Raw genomic sequence first — 23615 nt, forward strand, 5'->3', positions numbered from 1 at the left:
CATTGCTGCATTATCAATAACCAAGTGTCTCAGTAAATCGTTGTTGCATAACCTCCTTGCTGCTATTGAGAATAGTTATCGTTGGTAAATCAATAACTAAATGGTCTCATGCATTAATCTTCAACAACTTACCATTACCTTAATGTTGAGAATATGAAGAGGCCAGAACCCATTCTGTAGGTCTCATTATTACTATTGTTGGAAGCAGTTCTCATAGAAAGTTTCAGTTTAAAGGTGTTTTAATTATGTTAGTCTACTATTTATATTGAGTTATTTAATTATGTTAGGACTTATCTTTTAAGTGTTAGAATTTGGGTGTAATTAGGACAAGGATAGTTTAATTATAATTGGAGTCTACTACTTACCTCTATTATAAATAAGGGTTCATGCACTCTGATTACAACAAGTCACTGAAGTTTTTCTCTTTTCCATAAATTCAACACAAGATAACTAGTTCAAAGGTATGAGGCCATTTAAAAAGGGTTCTCCGTCAATAACCCAGAAAAGTAAAAAGAAAAGAGCTTCAAAATAATTTATTAACATGTATGGTAGTTAAATTCAAACTATCACCACTACCCAGACATATAGAAAAGGGACCATGCTACATGGACAAGCTAATGGCCTCCACTGTGGCCCGGGAACAAATCCACTTAGGCACTAAACAACCATGTGATTTTCTCTGTGCTGGCGAGCAGACAGAGAAGGAGCACTTGCATCCCTCTGGCCACCTCATGCAGAAGAACAAGGAAAAGGATCAAGGGCATCACACCAACTGTCTAAAAGGGCAACTCATGCTCACTCCACTTCCTCCACCAGGGTCAATCCCACCCCACATTGTTTTGTGCAGGGAGATTACAGATGGTAGGGAGGTACACCTGCAGAGCGACCCAACTGCAGATAACGGAGGTACAGTTCTCTCTCAGTTGTGAGCCTTTAGACTAAATTGTAAAGCTTCATCTCTCCGTGTAAAATTGAAGCTTATGGAATTACAGGAACCACGTTGGCAAACTTTGGAAGCTTTAATTTATCTTGTCACATTGATGGATATGTTGTAGATAGGTGATTTTGCGGCGAGAACGAGAAGAGTCGAGAAAACTGAACAGAACTACTATAGCTTGATGTTGACAGAAAGGTGGTTCTCGTTCCAAATTACCATTTTTCCTTGTTACATTCATATTCTATATGCCTTTGATTTAGTAACCCCCTTTAATGAAGGAGTAGAACTGGAGGGTCCTGTCCAGGACCCGGCAGTCCCTAGTCGGAGCCGCAAGGAGAAAACGATCATGGGCACCTCAGCAAAAGTAAAGAAAGACGAATTTCTAAACTTTTTTAGTGGAAATTCGCAAGCGAGTTGGGCTTCTCCGACAAGGAGTTTCGAAGGCCGTGCAAGGATTCTGCAAAAGAGAAGAAACTGGGGACTCCTAGGTCAGGGACTGGCCTATTGTAGAAAGGCTGAGTTTGACACCACCTGACCAACCAATTCCAAATCCGAGTCAACCTGGTTAAACCATAAGTCGACCCAGCAAGTGGCAACACCATGCTTGAATGAAGGGAGCATTGTTTTCTTCGAGAGGGCTTGGTTCTACTAGCTAAGTAACGACGATATAGAATACCTCTTCAAGGGAGGCGAAGCTCTGCTTCTCGTTAAGTATAAGCGATTATCTTGTGCCCCGGTTTGGACAAACATTTGCAAAGTGGGAGGGATCACCACAACTGTAACACCTCCCTCCAGATACAGGCTCCCCTGTTGCTGTTACAAAAGTTCCAGCAGTGCTGGTGGAAGACATCCCTTCCCTTCGTGCTCTGCCACGCCCCCCTCTCCTAGTGGCAGTGCCTCGATTGGTTGACGCGCCTCTGCCTGTGCCATTGTTTTCAACGTTATCCTCCCACCTGCATTACAATTACTAATTAGAGCACACACATACTTCAGATTTAAGACATACTTCAAACTTCGGAGAAAAGATGGAATGATCATGCAAAATGGCGAAAGAGGATGTCCAGTCTGTCACGTACACAAAGAAATTGCACTCCTGTGACTGGCAACTGTAAAACTTCCTTCCTCGGTTAGCGGTTGTATTAGAAGTGCGCAAAATGCAAGGGGTCCCACATGAGTTACACACAACTGGAGCTCTACCTGTGGTATCAAAAAGCACTATCAGATTTGCCTCCTGAAAAGTTATGAACAGAATTAGTAAATTTAAGTAGGTAAGTGACAACCACAAAATCAAAGAGGGCAGTGAAAGCAGCACATTTATTGATTCAACCTGCTATTTAGATTGGTCATTTAACACTCGTTCTGAACATTAGAAAAGTGGAACTTGCCACAAAACATATCATACCGCTTCCAGATGTTTGGTTTCTATCATTTTGACTGCGCCGAGTCTGCGAAGGCCAATCACTAGAAGAATGCCCCGTTTGCCTTGTAGCACCCCCTCGGTGAGCACTAGCAGAGAAGTCTGTGGATTGAAGTCCTCTTGCTGATAAAAGAGGTGAACATGATCAGGATTGAAACTAAAATCATCAGTCTCATCCAATTAGCTACTTATTATGTGTATCTTAAAAAAATGACAGCTATGGTGGGTGATAGATATTAACCAGGACTGAACCACACTACATTACATTACAACTAAAAAATGGAAACTTTTCAGACATCAAAAGTATGGATTCCCCTACCCTACAAATCATCGTATAACAGTGGGAAGCCTTCCCTCTGTAATACCAGATCTTCTTCCAGCAATCTTTTTTTTAATTTTTTGTGTTTTAAATAATGATATCAGGCAGACATCATTCGATTAAACCAATGCAATCACCCCACTGAGTCAGTAACCGGGTTTGGTTTTATAATATCGTTTTAGAACCTTCTCCTTTAGTCAAAACCATAAGGAGCTACTCTTTGGTTTCTATTCTCCAAGAGAACCTCTTCCACAAAAAAATGATGGTAATTAAAAGTTGAAACTGCAACCAAATTTATATATCATTTTCAAATTAATTTTTTTAAATATTGTTCAACTTCAATGGTCTTTGAAACCAACATCCTTATTCTTCAACTTCTCTTCCTCTCCACCATTATTATTGGTCAGTGTCTTTTGCTTTCTCACTGCTTTGAAATCATCTAAATGGTCCTTACTGTTAGTTTTGAAAATAGCTAAATTTCCTCAATTTTATGTACTTCCTCCTAATTGTCTTTATCCAACTTTCTACATATGATGCTGGAAAACTTGGAAATTGAAGTACTTCGTGAATGGTATTCTAAGAGTACAGCATAGACCAGGAGTGCTGAGGTGTAACATATGACACTATCTATTTCTATTCAAACAAAAGAAAGATATCCCCAAACCTGTAGTGCTTGAAGGAATCCGAGGACCAGTTCCACAAATTTCAGTCAGTTCCTTCAGTGCATCATCACAACCACCAATACAACCTAAAATAAGAAAAACACTAAGTTCAAAGTTCCATGAAATCTAAATCGAGTAGTCTAAGTAAAACCATCAGCCATGACAGTGCAAAGGCATGATGACAATATACGTGCTCATAGAAGGTTGTGAAGGAAACAATTTCCAGTAACTAGTTAACACGAAAAATCTGTAGTATTTTTGGTAATAACTGTTTATTTGGCATGCCAAAAGATCAAACTCCTTGATAAGCATACTCAAAGACACATTAAAATGTAAAATACACCAAACACAGAGCAGAAAATCTAAGAGGAAAAAGGTGGAGACTGACAACCGTATCCATATTGAGAAATATAAACTTAATAGGATTATGATGACAACTTGAAGAAAGACACATACAATTCAATGTCTGGCATATCGGAAAGCAGTGCATGGAATTGCTCCACAAAGAAAACTACATTATATCCATTTTTTATTTTGTAATAAGTATGCTTATTTTTATAGTGATGTTCTTACCCAAGTGATTCACATCATAGTTTGGTGGTATCTCTGTACGGCGGAAATTAAATTGAATCTTATAAACAGGACCTACAAACAAAAATTGTAGTCATTTATTAGTGTTATAAAACTAATAAACCATACCTAACAGAATCATTCAATTTAGGAGTGCAACTGACAGAACTGAAGGAGCATCCCACGTGGTAAGTAACCTGAATATCAATATAAATCCACCTTTTCAAGAAAAGAAAAAAGAGAGATAAAAATTAACCTGGAATGCATGTGGTGCAAACTTGACTGGTTACTGAAGCCGATATAATTGGAGCAGGGAGCCAAACGACATTTCTACACTGAACCATGCAAAAATGCAGACGAAGAAAAAATAAAAGAAATTAGGATAGCAATCACTAATTACAAACTGTCAAATGAAATAGCAATTAATGTTTTTTTTTTATAATCATCATATCTATGAGCCACTATAATGTCACAAAAGATTATCGCCATGTCTCTGAGCCACTATAATGTCACAAAAGATTATCGCCATGTCTCTTTTTTCTCTTTTGGTATTCCTTGTTCCTCTAGTACGACAATGGTGGCCAAAGCAGCAACACAGACCAGCTGCATCCATTTCTTCATGTCTCTTCTTCTTTTTTCTGGTTGTTCTCTTTCATCTCTCCTTTTTCTCTTAGTTCCTTCTTCCCTTGCTTCTTTCGTAAATGGAGCCAAAAAAGTGATGCCTCCCATTCATTGCTTTTAACTTTCCACGTCTCCATCTTCTTCTTGTCTTCTCTCTTACTTCCCACCATAGATGCCAAAGTTGATGGCAATATTCCTTATCTTTTCTCTTCTCCATCTTTTCCCTTCGCTTGTCTTGATTTTCACTTCCTTTCTTCATTCTTCGGCTCTGGTAGCAGTACCAGCCACCACCAACTTTATGTTTCCCTTCTTTCCTTTTGTTTTCTTCTCTTCTCTATCTTTATTCCACTATGGCCACCAAATACAAGGACCATAACAGGGAATTTTGTCATTTCATCTTTAAAATCATCCAGTGAGACAAATAGTCAATAGCCAGATGATGTTGATAGACATTAGCTGGTTGAGTGCAGTTAATCGTTTCACCACTGAAAATTGTTGAAATATCTGTAAGAAGGGAATTAAGGTTATTTACCATAGTTATATGTCAATAGCAATTAGCTTATTATTATACTGGAGTTATATGGTTAAACTTTTGTTTTATTCTGAGATGTAATTAGGGAGATATGAGGGTTTAAATGTAGAGGAGCATCTATGTCATTCTGTACCTCTTTTATTAAGTGAGTATAAAAGCAATTTTAGGGTCGTTTTTCAGACCTTGATAGTTGCTGCTCTAATCAACGCAGCCTTCTCAACTTCTCTTCCATCTTTTTTTCCCTTGTCTCCTCTATATCTTCTCTTTATTTTTCATATTTTAACATGATATCAAAACAGACAATCTAATTGCCGTGAGTTATTAACAAGCTTATAGCTCTTCTCCAATCTGTGAACTCTCCATGAAGGAGAATTTTCCAGAATTGCTGTTGATTGAAGTTAAAGGTTAGACCCTTTTCCCATTATTTATGTCATAACCCTAAGGTAGATGGCTTGTGAGGTCAATTTACTGTTTTATGAAGTTTTTATGCCCCTAAGGTTTGTCTAGGTCAATCACTCCCAACATTGTGCCTACACAAGTCATGTAGACTAGCAGAATGTCTACATCATCATCCCTAGAGCTAACATCAACTCTTATTGATTTCCTCTTCAGCTAGTTTTATCAATTAGTGTATGGCAACAAAGTGATAATCAATTGTGCTTTCAGTGCCCTAATTTTCTGTGTTGTGTGGGCCCCATCTCATTTGGTAGGCATATACATTATCTTTTAGTAATTGTTTATCCCGGTTATTGTGGTAGTGTACTCCAGCATGTTATTTGTGAAAATTCTGGTAGTTGTTGATAGTAGATGGCTAATTTAGGCGAAGTGATTACAGCAGCCAAAGAGTCAGGTAGGATGGTAAGAATACTATTATGATCAACACAGAGAAGTTGAATGGACAAAATTATCTTAGCAGATCCAAATCTGTTCAGATTTAACTGAAGACTAAGTGGAAGAAACATACATGAGGGATAATCCTCCTGACCCGATGACTAATGATTGGGAGGCAGAGAATGATCAAGTCACGACATAGCTATTGAACAACATGGAGTCAAAATTCAGGAAGTAGGTGATGAATTGTGAGACATCAAAAGAAATTTGGAAGTCACTAGAAGCTCTTTATGATCAAGAGACCAACTTGTCTCGAATCTATGAATTGTATACACGATTTTTTGGGTTAAAGAGGGGAGATCGATTAATTATTAGTTATTTCAATGAGTTGCAGTGTATTTTACAGAAGATTTGTCATCCTTTCACCACTAAGGAAACTTAGCTTCGAGAGCAACAAGGGCGGCTCCATGTGGCCAAATTTGTTGATGGATTGCGTTTTGAATATGATACAGTTCGTGTCCAAATACGTGCAGATGATATTGTGCCTGCACGCAAAGGTAGTCGTAGTTCCACAGGCTTGCACGTATAACAAGGGGGCAGAAGCTACTACCTCAATATCCAACCAGTTCAGGGTCACTCAAAGACACCTTGTGGACGTGGCCTAGGTGGACGAGGACAAGGTAGAGATACATTTGGGCATGGAAGAGGTTGTAGTAGTGATGAGAGAATGTATATCCACTGTGAGCACACTAACCATTATTCAAACAAATGTTGGAATAAATTTGGCAAGCCTACCTGGGCTAACTTGAGTTTTCCTAAGAGTGAAGAATCATCTATGAGTGTAGTTGGTATTGTTCTTAGTACTCCAAATGAACTTCAACAGTTGGATCAGCACATGGTATAGTGGACTGCATCCTCCTCATCCATGGCCCAAAATGTTTCCATCACCACAACTACCGTGGCAAATTCATTGCATGCATCTCCAGTCTCTTCATGAGTTATTAACTCCAGTGCATCTACACACATGTCCAGTATGCCCACATTATTCTCATCTCTCACTCAATCTTCTTCATTCAAACATGTCACACTTGTAGATGGTTCCACCTCGCTAGTCAGTAGAGTTGGAATAGTTCAGTCTGTTAGGAATTAGACGCCCTAATTCCAAACTAACGAAAGCAATAATAATAATCGCAGAAGAAAGGAAAAACAAGCACAAAGAACACACACAAGATTTATACAGGTTCGCCTCAAGATGAGACTATGTCCTGTCTTCCGCCGCTGCAATAATCCACTATAAAGATGAAATAGTTTACAAAAGAAATCGCACACACTTACAGGTGTTTTCTCTAACCTCTCTCGGGCCGCAACTTGTGTTGGTCCTCGGGATGATACTCCAGGTGATAATACTTCGGGTGATAAAAACCATAACAACGGTGCCCCCAAATATAAAGAGAAAATTAGGGCAATCGGATTACAAATGTGAAATCCCCAAACTACCCTTAATGAAACAGCAATCAATATATCGTGGATCTGGTGAGGGCTTTGCCCCCCTTCCAACCCCCACGGCGACCTTACCACAAAGGTCGACCCGCGTACCGACTTAGCATAAGGCGTTAACTAGGCTCCACAACTTAACACAACCCACTCCATCTTGTCGTTAACTTTTGTTCTCTTTGTATCTAATTTCCCGTTAACTTGTTATCTATTAGTCAACTTAAATCAATGCAATGTTCGGTAATTTTATATACTACTCATTGTGTCTTTCAAGACCTCCAGACATGGAGGATGATTGGTTCCAAAAGTGAGAAAGAGAGACTCTACCACGTTGATGGTTTGTACAACCATCTTCTTCAGCATTCAGTGCAGTTGTTTCACTCTTCCAGTGGCAATTGCGGCTAGGACAACCCTCCCTAGCCAAACTACTCCAGTTATGTCCAAATCCACCTTCAACTTAATCATTTCAGTGTGAATTTTGTCCACTCGAGAAGCACCGTAGAGCATCTTTTCCACCTAGTCCAAGTCATAGTAACAACTTATTTGAAATAAGTTTCACTCAGATGTATGGGGTCCTTGTCGGGTACCTAGTATATTTGGTTTCCTGATTTTTGTTTTGTTTATTGATGACTTTAGTCGATCCACATGGGTGTATCTCCTATGGGAAAAATCTCAGGTCTTGATGTATTCTTGAATTTTTATAGTGAAATAAAGAATTAGTTTGACGCTTCACTTCATGTTTTGCATAATGATAATAGGTTTGAGATCATGAATCATAAATTTGATACATTTTATTGCGTCAATAGCATCGTACATTAGTCTTTTTGCATCTATACCACATAACATAATGGAATTACATAACGGAATAATGACCACTTGCTTGGTGTTGCCCGCATTATGCTCTTTCTGACGAAGGTTCTCAAGTCCTACTAGGGTGATGTTGTTCTCACTGCTTGTTTTTTTATTAATAGGATACCCTCATTTGTGCTTGGTGAAAAGATTGCTTTACAAATTCTCAAGCCACTAGTGAGTTGTTTCCCCTTTGTCCTCGAGGCTATCGTTTTGTGTTATATCCACATTTTCTTGGTCTATCTCCTAATAACTTATCTCCCCAATCAGTCAAATGTATCTTTCTTTGTTATTCTCATACTCAAAAAAGGTACAAGTGTTATTGTCCAACAATGAGAAAAGCGTTTGTGCCTGTAGATGTTACCTCTTTTTTAGAATGACCCATGTTTTTCACAGTCTGTTGAGTCCAATACTTCTTCTTCACTTGAAGTATTGTGTACCTCAACCTATGGAGGATATTGCTAGCATTGTGCAAGTTGCTAAATTGTTGACACTGAAGCCACTACGGGTCTGTAAACAAAGGATACCATCCAAGGCAATCACACAGGAACCCTCACTAGTGCCTTCTTCATCTGTAGTTCCTAAGTAAGTGATTTACATCTACTTGTTTCACTTTGTAAAGATGTTTGAGCTTGTACGCAATATGGTACTAAGCATCCCAATTCCAAGTTTGTTTGCTTTGATCTGTTGTCTAGTTCCAAAAATTTTGCATTATCTTTGTCTTCATATTCTACTCCTTCCATACAAGAAACCATGTCTTCTCCTCATTGGAAATAGACCATGGACACGAAGATGGAGGCTATACTTTACAGGGACATGTGGACGTTATGTGAGCTACCACCAGATGCTGCTATAGTTGGTTGTCATTGAGTTTATGCAAAGAACTACAAGGCTGATGGTTTTATAGAAAGATATGAAGTCAAACTTGTCGCCTAATGATATATACAAACCTATGGAATGGATGTCTTTGAGACTTTTTCCCTAGTTGCACGGTTGTTTTCAGTTCAAATATTGATTTCTGTAGTTGTCAACAAGGGCAAGCCCTTGTTCCAATTGGAGTTCAAAATATTTTCTTATATATTGATCTAGTCAAGGAAGTTTATATGGAGCAACCTCCTCAGTATGTCACTCAAGGGAAGACAATAAATATGTTGCATAAAGCAATCTACGGACACAAGTAGAGTCCTAAAGCTTGGTTCAAAAGTTCAACCAAATTGTTATGTCATTGGGTTTGCAAGAAGTCACTATGACCACTAGTTGTTTGTTTTGAAGAAAATTTCTAAAGTTGAAGTGTTAATTGTATATTTTGATGACATAGTCTTGTTGGAAAGTGATGTGAAAAGCATTGAGGAAGTCAAAGGACATCTTACAAAACACTCTCAAACCAAGGATTTAGGTCCACTCAAGTATTTTCTTGAGATTGAAGTAGCAAAGAGTAAAGCCGGCATCATTCTAACACAAAGAAAATATGTTATTGATATGCTTCATGAATATGGGCTATTAGGAACTAGGCCTATTGAAACACCTATGGAGGTAAATCAATCTCTATTAAGATGATAGTCCTAAACTTAAAATAAGACTATGAAGAGAAGGTTAGTAGACGAACTTATTTATCCTACAATAACTAGACCTGTTATATTATTTGCAATGAGTGTGGTCAACCTGTTTACAAAGCTTTCAAGGAGGATACATTTGGGAGCCATGTGCAAGATATCACGATATTTGACACGTACAGGGAAAGGATTATTGTACGCACCACAAAACCACATAGGAGGATATTCTTATACCAACTATGCAGGGTCTAAAATCTACCTCAAGGTATTGTATTTTCGGTGGTGGAAAAATAGTTAACTAGAAAAGCAACAAACAAATGTTGTGGCATCCTCTATGCAGCAGCTGAGTATTTGAAGTATTTGAATGGAACTCCATGTTTGGGTCTTCTCTATAGTCCCATGGACATATTGACATTAAGGGATACTCAAATGCTAACTATTTTGGGTCAAAACTTGACAAAAAATCTACTTCAGGATATTGTACATTTGTAGGTGGCACCCTTGTAAGATGGAAAAGCAAGAAGCATATAGTAGTTGCTTGATCTTGTGTTGAAGTAAAGTGTAGAATCATGGCATATACAACTTCCAAGCTTATGTGGGTTAAAGCTATGCTTGTGGAATTAGGAATCAACATTCAAGGGCATATGGTAATAGGATGTGATAATCAAGCTGCAACTGTCATCGCGAACAACCCGTTATTTCATCAAAGGACAAAACATATTGAAGTGGACTGTCATTTTATTCGAGATGTCATCATGAGTAACAAATTATTACTCCGCATGTGAAGTCCAGTTGATCAACTTGGTGATGTCTTCACAAAACCCATAGGGAAACATGAGTTAAAAATAATTTGTAACAAGTTGGGCCTTCATGATATTTATGTTCCAACTTGAAGGGGAATGTTAGAGTTCAAGGGTATTATTGTCTTTTTATATGTGTAGGTGTGGCCCCTCTTAGTTATTTATTTCTGGTTAAGTGGTAGGATGTTCTTGGGTGTCTTTTATTTCAGTAATTTGCTACTTTAATTAGTTCTTTTATGTAAAATAGTTCTAGGGGGGCAGTTGGTCAGTTCATGTAATTTCACTTAAACTACTTAATATAATAGGGTTAGAAATCGATAGTGGACTCCTAACGAGGTGCTGGACACTTGCACCTTTCTCTCTCTCCTCTCTTCATCTATTTCTCTTCTCTCTTCTTCTTTTCTTCTTCAAGACTCCTTTACAGATTCTATCAAAATGTAATATGCATATACTTTCATCTGGTAGCTAAGCAAAATTGAGAATACTGAATATCCTACACTGTTCCAGCAAAGTTTAGGAAAACTTTTACAAGTGTTTAACCTGCTCACTTCGGCCAAAGCAGGTCTAATTAGCATGCCTCACATGTAAGATCATGGAGGTATTTATATGTTACAAACCCAGTCTCATATAAGTTAACCAAAGGCTTGTCAAGAGGGTTGGGGATTCTTGAGACATGCTGCATGTGGGTGTTGGATTGGCTTTTACATGGGACGAGAGGCTGATAATAGTCTCATACTAGAGAGAGGAGCTTGGTGAGGATTACCAGGTAGGGCAGCGATGGGTTGAAAGGAAGGAAGAGAGGTTTTGTGGGGGACTTGAGGATGGGACTAGTGGCAAAGGGAGGAGGACAAAAAGGTTGAGGCCGTAGGAGTGAGGGGCTAATAGAGGATGATTCAACTAAGGATTGGGAAGGCATGAGGAAGAGTTGGGAGAGGATAGAAGATCAGATTCTAGGGATATTAGAGAGGTATATCTCATGGAGTTAAGAGTGGCCTAGGGAATCTCTTATAGGAAAGAAAGAGTTTGGCAAGCGATAGGAACTCTTAGAAGGCAAGTAGTGTAGTAGAGGGAAAGTGATTAGGTCGCTTGTAGGAAGGGACGTGAAAGGAGAGGAGGGTATTTAGCGTAAGAGGGAAACCAGAAGGGGAACCTAGGCCGACTAAAGTAGTGGATGTCAGACATCTAAGGAAGATGGGATTCTAGGTAGGATAGAAGGAACAAGTTTGCGGTGTGAGGAACTCTTAAGGAGGAAGGCTTGAGGAGTCCTAGAGGATCTAGGGCAAGTGCTATAAAGAGAAGTGAGTTTCCTAGAGTGGACAGGGAGTGAATTTGTGTGAGTTGGTCATGTGTTAGGAGGGAGTGATAGTCCCAGTTGGAGTAGGACCAGTGAGTGCATGGAGTTGTGAAGGAAGGGCTGAATCAAGTGGCTGGGCAGAATGAGTGGGTTGAATGTGAGCCAGCCAAGGTGAAGGGGCTAGAGTTGAGCAGATGAACTCATGAGATGGTGGGAATGCTTATGGCTGGAAGTCGTGTAGGATGGTGGTGGTAAGAGAGTTCGTGAAGAGCATAGAGACAAATAGAGAGAGAAATAGTAGGCAGTTGGCAGTGAGATGAAAGACAGTAGTGGATCTCAGAAGCTGTGAGAGGGTAACCCTATTAAAGAGGATTAGCTGCCTTCAGACCAATTATTGATGGTCAATTGCCTCAAGTGGGCTAAGCCAATGTAAAGTTATATGAATTGATTCAAATGGCTCCATGATCCTACAATTTATAGACCTACTTCTCCTACTAGACACAAGACTCCCAGAACTGTGTCACTTCTAATACTCCTAGTGGTAGTAGGACTCTTGACCATTTTGACTCTCGTTGAGATTTGTCTTCACCCACTACTAATGAAACTCATCCTACTTCTACTAGGACTCTTCCTATGCTACTTGACCCACGCAAAGGCAATTCTCCCTAGTCAATAACCCACCCCACGTTGCCAACATGGCCTGGACCAGGATAACAACATGGGGTCGTAACATTGTAGGATATAAAAAGCTATCACCATTAACCACTCATTAAATGGATACATTTCCCTTAGGTAACTCTTTACCAATAACCATGGTTACTTTCTACCTAAAGATACGTTACCCCTATCACTTACAAGAAAGATGAATCTGAAAAGAGATGTCTCCCATGATGACTTTTCATCAAAGGTTAATGTAGCCTATTAAGCCACATCTACAGGGGGATGTATTAGCTATTATTCCAGACACTAAACATTCAATTGACTAAGCTACCAAATGTAGACCCCACAACCATAACGTCATGGTAAAATAATTTATCAGAAAATGTTTATAAGTCATAATTCCAATAGTAGTACACAAGGCATATTGCTAAATTTATTGAGGTGGATAATCCCTTTATATGGGAAAAGGTCTCAAATCAAGAAGCAACTATAATGCATGTCTCTTCCTCAAAACAATGGCCAAGTAATTTATTAGGGTTTGGATCAAGCATCGTTATTCAGATTTGATTCAAGCTGGGTCTTTAAGATATTCATGATCCAACTTGTGGGGAGTGCCATAAGTGTACACTACCCAAAGGGGCAATCGGGTCACATTGTCTTTGCTACTATTTGATCATCAACAAGTGGGATGCCTAGTTATGCCCTTCTATGATGTAATTGTGTTATTTGTAATAAGAGAACATGGAAATCAAATCTGAAATAAAGGACTTCCCTGCTCAGAAACCTCTCAGTTTCTTTTCTCCTTCTCCTTTTTGTTTTTTTTTTTTTTTTTTTGGCTCTTATTCCTTAATACATGTGTTTTTAAACTCTGTTATCCCAATTAACAACAGAAAATGGAGAATTGTTTTATCCTATTAAAACACACATACAATTCAGAAATACAACATTCAAGGGACACCCACCCCTTTCTCCTATCATTAATTAGGATGTAGAAAATTGGCACAATAAGAGTTCCACGGTTGCTAATTTCCAAAATAAATGGCATATTTATCTCACATAACTAAAACAAAACATTACTTATTTCACATCAGAAGCAGCTACTTATAAGAAAGACAAAGAAACATACAAGGGGAAAATGCGAACAGCCAACCATAAAGTGACCATCCTGTCATAAACAAGCAAACTTCCATGAGTTATGTATGCACATGCTTAAAAGAAAATTTCAAGTATAACAAAATGTCCAGCTTGCTTTCCCTTTCTGATAAAGTACTAAATGTCTTACTGGTCTCCGCTTCAGCATCATGTTTGACTCCAGGCACAGGTTACAGGTCCGAACAATCTCTCCCCCAGATGTAGTAGATTCAGTAAATCTGTTTGACCTGCAAGGAATAGAATGAGTAATGAAATCTACAGTGAAAGCTTTATGCTTTATCATGCAAATGTGCGCATCCACAAAGAGAGTGAAGGGGAGAGAGAGAAGAGAAACAGAGAGAGAGATGCATAAGATAGGGAACTAAAACCTCTCAAAGAAGATCTCCATTGCTTCCAGGAGTTTGACTTTATTTAACCTTGCCTGTGAAGGTAGATAAATAAGACAGACCATCTAATTGGGTAGAAAGTACTTCAACATAAATAAGGTCTTCTAATGAAAGACATCTGATGGTGCAACAAACTTAATAAGCACAAGATTTATAAACAAAGAGCAGTATGAATCCCACGCACATTACACCAAACAAATATTCCAAAAACCTTCTAAAAGACCAAGCCATTAGAACTTCCAACGTTGTTTCAACGAGCAAGATGAGACAAGAACAGAATCCTTGTGCACAGAGTGCAAGCTCATCACAACAATACCAGGAACTGTCTCATCAAAGCATCTAAGCATTTGCAATCAACTCCCATTTTTATTGGAAATGCATCAGCACTCCCTTACTTCCATCTCCACTCCATCAGGCACATATTGGACTCCCAAAATGGAAGAGATATCCCTCCCTTAATAATATAATTTGAAATGGCTCCTTCCGTCATTTTCATCTACCCCCAATTCTCTACATGTGAGCATAGCACAATCCACCACCTTCCCACCATGCAAGATATCAGTGACCTCTTTCTGTCTTTTCCAACTAAAGCAAATCCAGCCCCTCCACCTCTACCCTCAGAGTTTTTATTCTGATCAAACCAATCCATACACTATTTTATATTTACTTTATTTTGTTTGGAAACATTTACAACTATCAATGAAAAAGCCATCTCTTGGGAGATGGATTTTACTTCTCCAATCTCTTACCAAGAAACTAATTATTGCCGAAATATTTCTGATTACACTAACCAATGTTGAGAAGGAACTTAGTTTTTATGTAGAAAATTACAAATGGAAGATAATAAATCTTAAAATAAATAAAGGTTAATCTTTCACAAATGCACACACGAAAAGTACTGAAAGAATGAAGAAGTGTGTTGAAAATGTAGCCCATAAGGGCATTGTAGTCTTTTTACATAAGGGTAGTTTGGCAATGTATCTCCCTCTCTCATAGAATAAGTCACAAGTTAGTTTAGCCAGACTTGCGATTTTTTAAATGGTGATAGTTTCACTAAAAACAGGGGATAGGAAAGACCTCAAACTTAAATGGGAAAGGCTGGCTTGCTTGTTATTTTGTTAAAGTGTGTGTATTTTCTGTAATTTAAGAAGAAAGGAGAAATTTTTGTTCATTGATGTAGTTTTCACTTAAAGAGATAAAAGGAGGGTTACAGGGCGAGCCTGACCCTGAATCACTATTTCACTGCAGCAGCCAGTAAACAGGTTCTCTCTACCATCTTCTTCCTCTATTCTCTCTTTCAATTTCCCTTCCCTCCAACCTCTTGTTGTAAAGGGAGTGCTTCCTGATTGTGTTTTGTCTTGTTTGCTGGAATAAAATCAAATCCTTTTCAAAAAAAATTCCTTCGTCCTAGCATCTTAAATCAAGGTTCTACAAAATGTTTCATAGCTATCATTGTTAAAAAAAATAAATTCTATGTGAGACAGGAAGTAAGAAAATGTTTTTTAGAGGATGCCATATGGAAGGAGATGAGACTCCACAACTACAAAACAATGTCTGGAACTCAGTACTATTAAGCAAGAGGACCTAGACTAAATTCATTGCCAAAGAACAGACTGACAAGTTCTTGATGTTCAGGATTTGAGGTATGTACCTCTCCTCTGCCTCACACAAATTCTAAGAAAACAGAATCAAAAGCCTTTCATAATAACTGCCGCATGTCAGCCTATAAGGCATTTTGGGATCCCCGATCATGACAGGAATCACCTTCTAAAAGAATGACATATAATAACATATTCCAAGATGAAGTATCGGGATTTAGCAAAAGACTAAACTTCCAAAGTAGGCTTGCACTCATGATTTAGCAGATAATGTTTATCTGCTTAAATTTAACCAGCTTACATCTAAAAAGCAAGATTTCGTTTGCTCCAAGCAAGTCTGCAGAAAATCAGATTTTCTCTTTGTCCCAGCACTTATAGCTTTCATGTCCCTTTCCATATTAGCACGAAGATTTGGTTTCCAAAGCTCATACCTGGCAAGACAAGTAAGAGATTAGAACACAATTTTCTCCAGACAAGAAGCAAGCAATTCAGGTAAGCAGTACATGACAAGAGTAAGCCTTTCATTCAGCATTATAAAGCATAAATTACATTCACAACTTTTTTTTGGAATTCTGGCATGCACTAGTAATATGCAAAAGGGTGAAACAAAGGTTGACACTAAACCACTTCAGTAAATGAAACATTAGACAACATACCCCATGGTATCATATCCCATTACTAGTGCCTGCCCCTGAAAAGAAACAAAATTCACAAAATCAATCATGGAATGACTGGATTAAGAACTGCCATCTAATACTCTATTTATTATCTTAGAAGGGCAGTGTCTCAATTCAGTTGCAGCTCTGAAATCCTCATGCTTATATCAAAATAAAAAATAATTAAGCTTGAAGGAAATTATCTAGATCCAATTCTATAAAACACTGATAAGACACTAATCAGATACAAAAAATAGTCAACATAACGACAAATACAAAAAACACTTATGTTTTTCAAACATTAGAACTAGAGCAAATGAAGAGGAAAAAAACATCATTGACAAAAGTCTCTAAGATCATACCAGGTTAGTTGGAGAGAAACGAGTATTGTTATCTTTACTTGCATAGAACCGATCAAGCAACTTTTTTATATGATCATGCATGGTTGCATCAGTACCAATGCCTGCCTGGAGAAGCATGGACACAGTACTTAAACAAGACTGCACAATTACAATAGAATCATGGAAACAGATCACGATACATAACACTGGCATCTAGTCCATGATAGAGGGCAATCATTCTCACCTTATCCATACAACTTAGTAAATCTGATTCACTCAAAAGAGGAGGTGGTCTTGTAATACTTGAATCAAGAGTCAAAGATGTTGGAATAAACTGCAACATCACCCATAAGTTATAAAATTTTTGTTAAAATCTAGATCATTTAAATGATTTTTCTCTACACACTGTTCCCAAGACGTTAAACGTAAAACCGAAACATTGAGTTTAAGTTTAGCTTGGCTGAGTGATCAAACATATCTATATAAGAATAATCATGCCATTCCAAAGGGAAGTAGCAAAACTACTTTCAAACAGCATTGTGAATAGGAATGAAATGGTTTTTAAGAATAGATCAAAATATTTTGAAACATACAATCCATAAATTTGCTCAAATAGAAAGGAATATTCAGCTAGCGTGGACAGAAATCATACAACAGTATTGCACAGTGTTGAAGAGAAATTTATAGAAGAAACACTACAAACTATGCCATCTTGAATTAAAATAGTCAATTCTAAAAAGGGGTAGATTAAACAATGCACTCAATCCAGGAGAAACACATGGACTGCAACTGATAGTTGTTAGACTAAGCCTGGTTTCATCCCAAAAATAACTAGCCATTTAGGGGGCCTATTGTTCAACCTTATAACCTATTAACTTTTCTTAACACTTATCAGTGTGGAGCTTTCCCCACTCAACACTCACACACATATCCAAACTTCCACATAATAAGCTTGAGAAGTGAACACAAACTCCCAACGAAGCACACAACATACAAATAACCTGTCTCTCACTTTTTGGAAAACCACAACACATGAATAATCTAGAGAGTACAAACTGGTATTCGGCTGACTCACACATCTAGCTTTGATACGACTGTTTGATTATGTCCAATTCTATCCTAAAATGACTAGCCACTTAGGAGGCTATTGCTCAAACTTCTAACTCATTAACTTTTCTTAACAAATTTCAACTTGGGACTTTTTCCCACTCAACAATAGTAAGAACCACAATGCATTAAACCTCAAAAGCAAAGTATTAAAAACATACTTTCACTTATCCAAAATAAATTTGAAAATAGAACAAAACAAACCTTTTGACCAAGTGCATAATTTGGAATTGTTGAACCACCCCAAGATTCAAAACGATATACCTCCAAGTAATTTTTCTGGACAAAAACCAACCATTAGAATGAGAAAATCAAGAATACTAATCATGGACGTTTTTCTAGTTGGTGTATATCGGTGGACATGTTTTTTTGAGGGTGGTAAGAAATGAAACCAGGGAATATAAAGAGGAACAGAGAGAAAAAGGAAACAAACTGTTTGTTGTATAATGGCAAGCAAGGATTTCATTGAAAAGAGTAAGATAGATACAGCAGGCTCTCGATGGAGCAAGGCTTACAAAGAAGACAAAAAGAAAAAGATTTTAACGCACAAGAAACCAAAACAAGAAAAATACAGCACAAAAAATTAAGCTAGAGGGAGTAAATTTCCACCACAAGGTGTTGTTTGCAAACTCCCTTTGTGTTGTAAGACAAAAAGAACAAGAAAACACACAAGAAACAAAAACTAAGAAAAATAAAGCACAAAAAGTTGAGCTAGAGGGAGTGAATTTCCCACCACAGAATGTTGTTTGCAAAATTCCCTCATGATCAACAATCGGCACCATAGTTGACACTCTGAGGTATGTGCATCCAAGGCACAATCAATGGCTCCCACATGTCTGCGAGCTCATTGTAGATCACAGAAATTACCAATGTATCGGGCAATCTATTATTAACTGGAATAGTCAATGATTAAGTGGGTAAAGTGCCCCTGTGTGGGCTTGGTATGGGTTTTATGGTGTGGAGTATAGTGTGCCCCTGCCTGGGCTTGGAGGTGGATTGAGTTAAGTGTGAATTGCTTAGGAGAGGATAGTTATGTTACAGTTAGTCTGAGTTGAGTAATTGATTTGGAGGACTTGGTTGTCCAACCCTCCTTTTCATTTAGGTTAACAGAAGCCAAGGACCATTTCCTTATCTTCATTTTTCTTATTTCTTTGAGCAAACAAATAAATGAACACCCAGCATTTTCTTTTCTCGACCATTTTCACTGTTCATATTTCCCTTTGTTTTGCTTTTCCTTTAATTTCTTTCCAAACAAAGGTATCCCAAAGAAAAGTCGCTGCAGGCAGAAACATATAGGAAGACCGAATATAGCAAAAAAACAAATAAATAATACACTTACAGCTATTATCACTCGTCCTGTTGCAGTAAATGATTCACCAGCTATATCAATTTCAACTGTGGTTTCAGCCCCAATGGCCGGTTTTGACACACATGCAAGGAAGTGGCGAACCACAAGCTCATACAACCTCTGATGACAATAAAGGAAAATTAGAAACCCGCTTCCGACAAGGTAATTAACTTACGCAAATCATCCAATTAAAACAGGAACAAAAGAAGTTTTCCTATAATTGGTTTTGTTTTCTTTTTCTCATGGTTCATTTCTACTCATCTCCACATAAATTAGGTTCAGAAGGTATTGAGGGTCTCATGCTTAAATGCTTGATGCTGGAAATCAGTTTCAGGTTAAAGTAGAGAGGATATTTTTATGAGAGTGTTGTTAGGGGCTTGAATAAGAACAGCAAAATAGAGAGAAGAAAGGGGAGATGAAGAGAGGGAGATTGTGAGAGAGTCAAGTATAGGGGGATGTCTCCTCTATTCATACTTTTTACTTAAGTGTAAAAAGTCACATATTAACTCCCAATTACATGAGTACCCCCAATTGCCCCCCAGAGGAACAAGTAGGAAATTGCCAGCAATAGGTTCAATGATGGCAAGCATGAAACTGCTTTACTACTCTACCCACTCTGAAGTAGCATGAAGGTTAAACTCCAGAGCTTTATCCCTTTGTGAGACTTAAGCACAGGAACAATTTAAGTAGGAAAGTGCAAATTTATAGCTAACTCAAATGCTATGTTGAATATCGACTAGACCACTGCTTTTCTTATATGTAGTTCTGTTAGAAAGAGTAGACGAGTAAACAATTTTAAGCTGTAGTTTTCTTCCATTAGTTACTTTTTACATACAAAACAGTTGGCCATTTTTTTACCTACTCTGCATATAATAGAACAATAAAATTGGAGAAAGCAATTCGACAGTTGGCTTTCGCTTTTATCATTCTCAAACACAGTGTAGGACCACCAAAACCAATGCCTTGATATGTTTGTTTATTTCTTGCTGATATGCCTCTTTACAGCTTTAATTGTCTTTACAAGCATAACCACATGACAAGATTTTACCTACATTATGGTCTTGACTCCACCGAGACTCTCCAGCTGAAAACTTTGTCGGATGAATAGGAGGGTGTGCTTTGTCGTCATGGCCACCATTACCAGGGCTACTCCAGAGTTCTTCTGCAGGGTCCAAGAGCCGTTGTGCATATGAGCCCCATGAAGAATGATCTTGTTGTTCTTGCACAATTGCCTGAATCACACAGTGACCATAGTTTCTTCAAGTCATTTACCACAGCCTCAAAAGCAAGCAATTTTTTTCCTTAGATGAAGAAATAGAAATAGATAAGATGAACTTACAAAATTGTATTCTAGCACATGACAACATATGAATGAGTATTAAATAACTAATAAGATACCAATGACTAACTTGCAGATCCATGTTGAGTGAGAAGCTGTCAGTCTCTGTGCGAGGATAACTGATGAATCCAGTCTGATAAAGATCCTCCGCTACCTGGGGAATGGGCATTTGTAGAGGGTCAGCATTGAGAGCATACATTATTATATAAGTCCATTGTAACTATTGGCTCAATGGGCACATCAGAGGAGAGGTAGGATATGGGATCTAATGTGCATGCGTAATCGACACTTAAAAATAAAATAAAAAATAAAATAGAGCAGACTATTCAAGCTAATAAGAGAAAAAGAAAAGAGAAGAAAAACAGCAAGGAACAGACTTGACAACACAAAGACGTGGGGTGCATGGGTGTGTGACTGCACACATTTACATTGCAGCACATGATGGATACAGTTCAAGAATCCACACTCCAGGCATTGTAGAAATCATCTGTGACTCACCTTCATGGTATGTTCAGAACTCATGCGGAAGTACCGGGAAGCACGCTTTTGGAGCTCAACTGTACTCAACGGAAATGGAGGATACTTTTTCCTCTCCTGGTTACTGACTTTAATGACCTGAAAGCACAATAGACAACTACATTTAGCATTGTCAGAGCTGGATATTTGAAAACTGGTTTCTTAATCATATCACTTACAGTTGCAGTAGGTTCTTCAACACACATATCATAAAGTATAACTGCACAGGGGTAATCAAACAAATGTCCACGTCTGTAAAAAGAGAAGGCCAGCCTAATTGGTAACCAACTAAATAAATCAGGAAAGCTACATATATATGTCTTATCCTAGGAGTCTTACGCCCAACTGAAAGTAGATGTGCCATCTTCAGATGTGTGAGAGCAGTTAATTGTCCAGAATTCCTCAGGTTCATGTGCTTGTATCTCCCAAAATCTCTCCACAATAAAACCAAGTGTTGGAAACTGAATAAGATGGAATAAATATAAATAAACAAAATAAATGCTCACAAAGGTATTTGTTTACTCATTACTGCACTTAACAACAGATCAAATCCAAGAATATTGCTTAAGGGAGTGAAAACAGCAAACCTGACAAGGACCATAACTCAGAACAACATTCCTATCATCCTGAGCATTATCAAGAATAAAGGCATCTCTCAAAAGCATCGTCTGGAATCTAGTGAAAGAGGCACCAATACGGAGATCAATTTCCTGTAAAGATGTAAAACAAGCCAAATAATAAGGTGGGCAAACATACCCACAAGAGCAAAAGCATTACAAATGAAAGTCAGAGAAAGTTGATCCAAGTTGAACTGAGATTCAATCTCATATACAGATATTAAAAAATAAAAATAAAAACAAAACAAAACAAAAAAATATGAAAGTAGAAATCAACTATTTAAATTGGACAACATCATGAAGATAAATTGACTACTTGTCTTGCATCCACTGCATCAGCATCTAGTTGATTTGGCTTCACAAGTTTTTGTGCAGACCCGAGGATGTCCCTGTCGTTCATGAACACAACCATCACTAAGAGCGTAACTGTAATCCATGATGTTAATATTGATCTTGGATGAAATAACTACAAATAGCTACCCTCCAACCTGTCTGTTAATGCAGAGAAGTGGGCTCGGTATATTTCTAAATGAGGATTTGCACTGATACAGACCTCAATCACTTCAAATGCAATGTTTTCACCTTCCCTATCACAGTCGAGCCACAACACAAGACACTCACATTTCCTTGCTTCCTCCTCCAAAGTTCTCTTGATATCCAATTTGTCCTTTTTTCAGCATTCAAAAAAGAGATGATTTGTTACAGAAATTCCACCATATTGAAACATAAAAGGATGAAGAGATAATTCAATGAAATGAGAAAGCAACGTCAAATACTATAAATATTCTGATATTGTGAATAGACCTTTATCTCTTTCAAAGGTTCCTACTTGCAAACACAGGTATACTTTTTGCACGATTGTTAATCAGAGGAGCGAACTTGGCAGATGCTCAGAGATTCTGATACATTAGCTTCTCGGTTAAAACGCTTAAAGATTTTTCCAACAACCAAAATTATTATATTTACAATTGCATAGAGACCTTAGTTTTATTTATCTCATTACACGAGCCTATACCGTTCCATTTGGTTCAACGACGTTACTTTCACAACTGAGCAGGTGGCATAAAAGTCCTCATGTCCAGGTATCAATCGTGTTGGCGAGCTGGCAAAGTAAAAAAGCTCAAGCTGAACAGACATTCCACCTTGTTCAGTTTGCAACCAAACGTTGACTGAGCTCCGATATTGAAACAATTACGAAATACTGCATGCCACTCAATATGAGAGTCAAATATTCTTTAGCTTCCGGTACTCCGTACAAACCAACCAAAGCGTACTTCCGCACCATCAACAACAGTAGTTGTCGTTGGGCTGGAATTTCTCGATAAGCCGAGTGTTGCCAGAAATTAACAGAGAATGCAACTTCACATAGACATCAAAACCAATAGTATCAAAACGAGTAAGATTAATCTTATGTTTACAGACAGGGAGAGAGAGAGGAGATGATTGTTTACCTGAGGGACATACTTCCTCACGGGCGCATGGTAGAGATCAGCGGGATCGCAGGAGTGCCATTTGCGGTAGCGGTCCTCGAATTCCAGTTCCATGAGATGGCCTATGACGGAAGTAAAAAGCATATGAGAGGAATAGTACTCATACCGAGGCCGGCGGGGATTGCCGGGATCAGGCACCGGCACGCCGATGGAGCATTCGAACTCGAAGATCTTGTTATAGCGCGACCTGCCGTCGCGAACGCGGAGGCCTCGGTTTCTTGAAAGAATCGCGGACACGGATTTGGCGACGGAAGGCTTCTCCGCCACGTTTAGCACCATTCTCCGCCGACCGCCGGACATGACCAACAACAGAAAGCCGCAGTATTTGGGTTTTTTCCTCGCAGACGAGAGGTGTTCGAGCCTTCATAATAAAAATGTGGCGGGAATTTCATCGATTTTGTTGCCTCAAAGCATAAAAAAATCGTCGCGGCAGTAAAATCAGAACCGTTCATTACAGAATAAGATCAGAATCGTAAGACTAGGTGGGTCATTCCTCCTTATATTTGGCGATTTACTAAATTAACGG

At 38.3% G+C, this 23615-nt stretch overlaps 1 protein-coding gene across 1 annotated transcript; it reads right to left on the reverse strand.

Moving 5' to 3' along the window:
- Positions 1–1644: 1644 nt before the first annotated feature.
- On the reverse strand, positions 1645–23412 carry LOC137944714 (DNA topoisomerase 3-alpha). Its single transcript, XM_068790475.1, has 24 exons — positions 23051–23412; positions 22088–22266; positions 21916–21988; positions 21570–21692; positions 21322–21443; positions 21162–21234; positions 20965–21081; positions 20537–20620; positions 20180–20359; positions 19119–19247; positions 17984–18058; positions 16917–17006; positions 16694–16798; positions 16332–16366; positions 15977–16106; positions 14060–14112; positions 13822–13918; positions 13666–13704; positions 4162–4240; positions 3909–3980; positions 3338–3421; positions 2340–2477; positions 2014–2134; positions 1645–1890 (listed from the first exon to the last, which is right to left on the reverse strand). Exons 1-24 carry the CDS (start codon positions 23387–23389, stop codon positions 1659–1661), a joined length of 2769 nt encoding a protein of 922 aa, XP_068646576.1. The 5' UTR covers positions 23390–23412; the 3' UTR covers positions 1645–1658.
- Between the last annotated feature and the right edge of the window lie 203 nt (positions 23413–23615).

Source organism: Aristolochia californica, unplaced genomic scaffold, assembly GCF_029961685.1.
Source record: "Aristolochia californica isolate CCGP_79_NKW_82.1479 unplaced genomic scaffold, dmAriCali1.0.hap1 SCAF_1, whole genome shotgun sequence".
NCBI classification, from domain to species: Eukaryota; Viridiplantae; Streptophyta; class Magnoliopsida; order Piperales; family Aristolochiaceae; genus Aristolochia; species Aristolochia californica.